This window comes from Halyomorpha halys, unplaced genomic scaffold (genome assembly GCF_000696795.3).
Source record: "Halyomorpha halys isolate HHAL.00 unplaced genomic scaffold, Hhal_1.1 Scaffold350.1, whole genome shotgun sequence".
Classification (NCBI taxonomy): Eukaryota; Metazoa; Arthropoda; class Insecta; order Hemiptera; family Pentatomidae; genus Halyomorpha; species Halyomorpha halys.
Genome location: NW_027107986.1, coordinates 743,836 through 749,866, shown reverse-complemented (window position 1 = coordinate 749,866; position 6,031 = coordinate 743,836). Strand labels below are relative to the sequence as shown.

At 26.8% G+C, this 6,031-nt stretch overlaps 1 protein-coding gene across 1 annotated transcript in view; it reads right to left on the bottom strand.

The window, feature by feature from the left end:
* Positions 1 to 2,129: 2,129 nt before the first annotated feature.
* Positions 2,130 to 6,031, bottom strand: part of LOC106681602 (CLN3 lysosomal/endosomal transmembrane protein, battenin) — a 140,453-nt gene continuing 136,551 nt past the window's right edge. Inside the window, exons 13-15 of the mRNA XM_067046351.1 lie at positions 5,640 to 5,789; positions 3,957 to 4,097; positions 2,130 to 3,531 (exon numbers count right to left, since the gene is read on the bottom strand). Coding sequence (XP_066902452.1) covers positions 3,406 to 3,531; positions 3,957 to 4,097; positions 5,640 to 5,789 — 417 coding nt within the window. The 3' untranslated portion in view covers positions 2,130 to 3,405. The remainder of the gene's footprint in view (positions 3,532 to 3,956; positions 4,098 to 5,639; positions 5,790 to 6,031) is intronic.

Here is a 6,031-nt window from a genome sequence, read left to right as displayed (position 1 = left end):
AAAATAAATAAATATGGTTTTGTTTATTTATGTTGTTCTTTGCTGACCGCACCCCCCGACAAACTTCTTCAAGCATTAATCTATGGTCAACTATCTACACCTCATTATAACATAAAACGTTCAAATTGTGAGAACAAAGAACGCTAGCTTCGAAGCGCACAAAGGCTTCACATCAAGTAGTGCCAAACAAAGGACTCACAACGGCTAGTGATCTACAATCGATATATTCACAGTCTGCCACGGAGCATCTTTTATCCGATAAAAAATGAATTTTTATATCGCACTTTAACACACCCTCTTAAATATTCATTTTTTTTCTTTAATTTAGTTTTACATAATTTTTCTAACAAATTCAAAAAAACAGGATTAAAAGAATTTTCAATTTACAATATTTTACATACATTAACAAAATAATCTTTAAATTACAATATTAGTTTTTTCTGTGTTAATATCTTCTAATATTTTTTCATCATTGTCACAAATTTTTGAACCCATAAAAATTTTTAAAGCTTTTAATTTTTGTAACCTTTCTCTAATCTCACCGGTTTAAAAGGTTTCTCTTTTTGTTTCTTCTCGATGTCTTGATGTTTCTTAGCCTTTCCTTGACAATTTCTATTTTTTCTTTTTCTCTAGAATCATCTGTGGATCTTAATGATTCTTCAAGTCTTCTACGATACCTCTTTATCTGTAGATTTTCTTCCAATTCAAATATCCAATTGTATTGGTCCTTCGATGTGTAGATTTGCTTCAGGCTGTTCTTCTAGTTCTATTTCTTCTTTAGATAAATTTTCATCAGAAGGTGAAGTAATTGTCTTTTCACTTAAATATGTTCTGTTCGATATGTAATCCTTTAATAACTGATTATTTTCTTCTATATTGTTTCTAAACTCACACACGGTTTTAGATCCTCTTCCTCTTCCTCATTACCTAAGTCAGCTCCTTCCTCTTCTTGAGCTTTTTCTTTTATTTTCATCAATGCCTCATCACTTTCATCATCAGATTCTGAATAACAATTCAACTCACTTTTAAATAATCTTTTAGTATCTTCAACATAAGCTAATGGTTTAAATGCTTTGGATTCACTAATAGATTGTCCATCAACACCAACTATATAGTCTTTAACAAACAGAGATGTTTCATTGTCTTTTTTCATTCCTTTTTTGGTTTCTGATTCATTAGTAGCATAAGCCTTCACATTTGAATCAACCTTTAAGTACACAATATAAAATCCCTCAGAAGACCTTTTTCCAACTATCACGGTATCATTCTTAACAACTTTCACTTAGTCTTTAGCAAAAGTCATGTATCCACTGTTCTGTGTTATTTTATCCACAGAAAACAAATGTTTGCTGAGATCTGGGATTTACATCACATTTTTCAGTTGACACTTGTCACTCTTTAGGCAACCTACCATTTTGGCTGTCATGGATGTACAGTTTCTAGCAAGACCTACCTCAGCATCAATAGGTTACATCTGGGACAATACACTTCTTTTGCTGGTCATATGCCTTGTGGAACCTGAATCTAAGACCCATTCTGTTGATGATATACTAAGGCTTTTAGAAAGGAAAGAAACTACTGATGTTTTGTTTTTATAAAAGAAACAGTCCATCCCTAGGTGGTTTTTTTTTTTATACACACTACTGGGTTTTTCTTGGATGGCAGTCTTTACTCAGATGTCCTTCTTTAGAACAAGAAAAACATTTCATCTTGTCAGAAGTAGTTCTCCAATAAAGACAGAAGCCTCCGATCTGGAAAATCAATATGCTCATGACACTGCACAAATAAGGATACCTTGGAATGAGAAAGTTGGTGAAAGACTGACATTTAAGAAGAAGGTTGTCTTCGAATACTCTACACCTAGTAGGAAGATCCAAATAAAAAAAAAAAATAGAGCAGAATGAATATAAAGGTCAGGAATCATTCAAATAACATTCTCAAATCAAAATTTTATACACTGATTTTATTTTTAATTTACTTTATTTTTTTTTTTTTTTTGTACAAGAAACTTATAGCTATGTCATTATCAAAATATTATAAAAATACTTATTTACAAAATAAAATTGTATTTTAAAAATTATAAAAAAAAAAAAAATACTGTTTTATTATTTGTTAATTTTCAAAGTGTATTTATACAATTATATTTAAATTAGTTAAAGTCATACTAGTTAAATGAAAGTAAGTACTACATTTTCACTATTGGAAATGGGAAAGAAACAAATGGTTTAGATTTATTTCCTGAGCTTAATAACTCATTAAATCATTAAGCTGATACAAAACCAGACATGAAATATTTAAAGTATCATACATATGAAGTAAATTCTTGTAATTATTTATGTATTCCAAAGTAACCTAATAAATTATTACATTATATAATTATAGCATACATAAGCAATTAACTATTAATTTAAGCATTTGCTTCACCTTGATACTTATTACAAAAAATATTAGAATAGTACTGTGACTGTAATGCCTATAAAATTGATATAATAGTAGTATCTAATAAACTTTAATTGATCGTACCAAAACTTATATTCATTGAATTTCAATGATGTATTTGAATTGAATTTTAAAGATTTTTTTTCTTTAAATTGTAAAATAATCAGTTACTAAATAGTAATTCTAGTATACTACTATTGAGATAAAATATTTATATATGTATGAAGGATGCATCAAATAATATGAAAAATGTTTTGAAATTAAAAAATCACTTACAAAGACAATCAATATGAGGTACAAATATTGGATATTAATGCAAATAAATATTATAAAATTTGTTCATTGAAAAAACTAGTAATTTAAAGTTTTAAATAAGCAATACATGTTATTTAAAACTGATATAGTTCAGTTAAGTTATATATTACTTTTAGACAATGAACATATCTTACATATTATGTAATATAAATAAGCTTTTAAATTATAATTTATGCTTTTATGAGATCATTTACAGAAAAACATTATTAAACTATGCAAATCTAGATTGTCTAATAACTGGAACTACAATAATATCTAACATTTGGTAATTGACAATTTTTTTTTTAACATAACTGTGATATGAAACTTTCACAAACTCATATGAGTTTATATTTTTTAGTAACAAACAAAAGAATATTTTGATATTTTAGAATTACAAAAATAGCAGAAACATTATCATCCATTTTTGATATACAGGTATTTATAGTTACAAAATGCATAATAGAAATCTCACAATGTTTATTTTGAATAAACAAAATGTCAGATAAAAAAATGTGTATGTTATTACTTACACAAGAATAAATAAAAAATAATAAATTAGCATTACAATTATTTCAGTAAATCTAGTCAGATTTAATAGTAACTCATAAAATAATCAGCCACTAACTTTTCAAAATGAATGTAGTGACTTCAAAGGATAAAAATTATACATTAATACTTTGGTAATTGACAAATAAAATTATGAACTGGTATGGCGATAAAACCAGACAATGTTATTCCTATAGCATCAGAGAGGGAAGTAAATGCCATGGAAAATTCTTGCTTCTCAATAGGAACCTGAAAAAAAAATTATTTAATAAAATTTTTACTATATACATATATTACATCTTTCAACATATCTTAATTTGGGTATAAATTGCGAGTTATACAACTTATAGTTGATTAGCTAAAAACTTTGTTGATTTATTTGATCTTCAACATTTTCATTTTCTGTTGAACAAGGAAGAAAACAGTAACAACATACAAAAACTGTATAGTTCCACGACATTAATAGGAAATATAATTCATATTAATTCAAACAAATTTAATAATTTTTAGAGGAAGGAGTTAATATAATGTAGTAATATATTTGTAACAAATTTTAAATGTATTATTACCACTATCTTATTTTTCCTTAACTTAATAATTGAGTATAAAAAATAAAACAAGTTATCATCAATCACTGAAAAAGTTATAAAACATGACTATGGTAGTTTACTTACCTCATTTGAAATTCTGTTATATGTGTTAACATAAGCAGCACCTCCCAATAGTCCTTCCCATAAAACCAGTAACAAAGTAATAACAAAATAGGGCAAATATGCATAAACAGCTTGAGTTGCAAATAAAATCAGATTTATTCCCTAGAAAATTAAAAAATTTAAACCATTCAAGCAAAAAATAAAAACTAATAAACCAATGAGAAAACAAAAAATAAAATAAAAATAAGCCAATGAAACTCCAAAGATTATTATACATATTAATCTAGTGCTGATTGCTACTTTTTGTCAGACAAGGTTCATCATGCATGAGCATTTCGCTCACCATAAATTTTTTTATAATTGAAGTTACATCAATGTTTCAATTTATATTGTACAGAAGTGAGAATAGGAATGCATGAAATAAGATGCTCAAGAAATTGTACAGGATAGTACAAACATTTCATATGTCAATTTCCAAAAAAAAAAAAATGTTACTAATTACAAATAAAAAAAGTATGTCACCATAAAAAAAGTTAATGTTACAATAAAAATAGTCAAAATTACACTTCTCTTTAACATCACACTGTAACATCTGGATTATATGTATATGCCTGAATACACAGAAAAATGTATACCAGGGAGGTGGTTGAAAAAAGAAATCAGGGCAGAATCAATTTAATTACAAAATCTTTTATCATTATTAAGAACACATTAGATTCACTAATTTATGAAAAAAAAAAGAAGTAAAACTATAATTACTGTCCGACAAATGAGAGGTGAAAATCACCTAATGTAGTTCTGAGACATTACCACAGTTCACCCACAAAGATGAATGACTTCAGCCATGATTGATAAATAAAACATGACCCAAAAATAACAGACAATTTTATTTACAGAAAATAATAGCAAAAATGGTTAATAATATGTGATGATGGCCACATTATCAGCTAAGCTAGCTAAAAAAAAAAAAAAAATGTAGAATCTATGGAGATCGAATATATTTAGTTGTGGAAGTCTATCTTGAACCTTTTCTGTTAGTTTTTAAAACTGGCATATCTTTACCTAATCACAATTAGTATTGCAGAACCCTTCTTAAAAAAAGTGGAATTATTGAAGAACAATAATTTAAATTCATCACAAGTCCTTTAAAAGTAGATAATATTGCTAACTAGCTGATACTAAAGAAAACTTTATTGTACATAGATATAACAAGTTTAATAAAAATTGTCAAGCTATTTTAGAGAACATGGGAAAAAAAATGTAAAACAAATTAGAAATAACTAAATTTTAATGAAAAAGTTGTTGCAACATCCCAGGCATAATCTATCTTAAATACATAATATCAGTTTCATACATCTTTTCATTTTTTAGCTAGGCTGTCAAAAACAAACGGACCATTTTGTGAGATTTTATTATTTGGACTAAGGAGACCTTAAAACATATTAAAAAGTTGGACTCAAAATTTTTCATGATCACAATACTCCCCCTTACAATATATTTCATAAATAAGTAAGTGAAGCTAAACAATTATAAACTAATTTTATAAAAAATTCTTTTGTAAAAAAGTTCATAATGCCTTAAAAAAATTAAATATATTAGTAAATTTTGCAGTTCAACTGGTTGGAGTATATCCATTTTCTTTTTTACAATTTTTCAAATAGATACTGAATTTATCATTAAATCATGATTAACTATCTTGCTAACCTGAAGGAAGGCTAAAACCCATGTTTTATTAATCTTGACCAAGTTGATAGATGATCGAGAAACAAATACGCCAATCTGGTAAGCAACTTGATACCATTTGTACTGCTCTTTGTAACTCAACCAATCAATGTCAAACTGAACCAGTTCAGCCTAGAATAACAAAACAAAATATAAAATTGTAAGTTAAGTAAGTAGAGAACTACAGGAATTATAAGGTTATATACTATAACCCTGAGTGAAAAAAAATACATGCTGAACATGTACCACTGTTGGAAATAATATTGAAGAGAAAAGTCAAGGGAAAATATGAAATAAACCAAAACAATAAAATGAATTCCTGTAAATCTTGAAGAATATATTTTTCTTTCATTAGGAAACCATTTTGAAAGCCG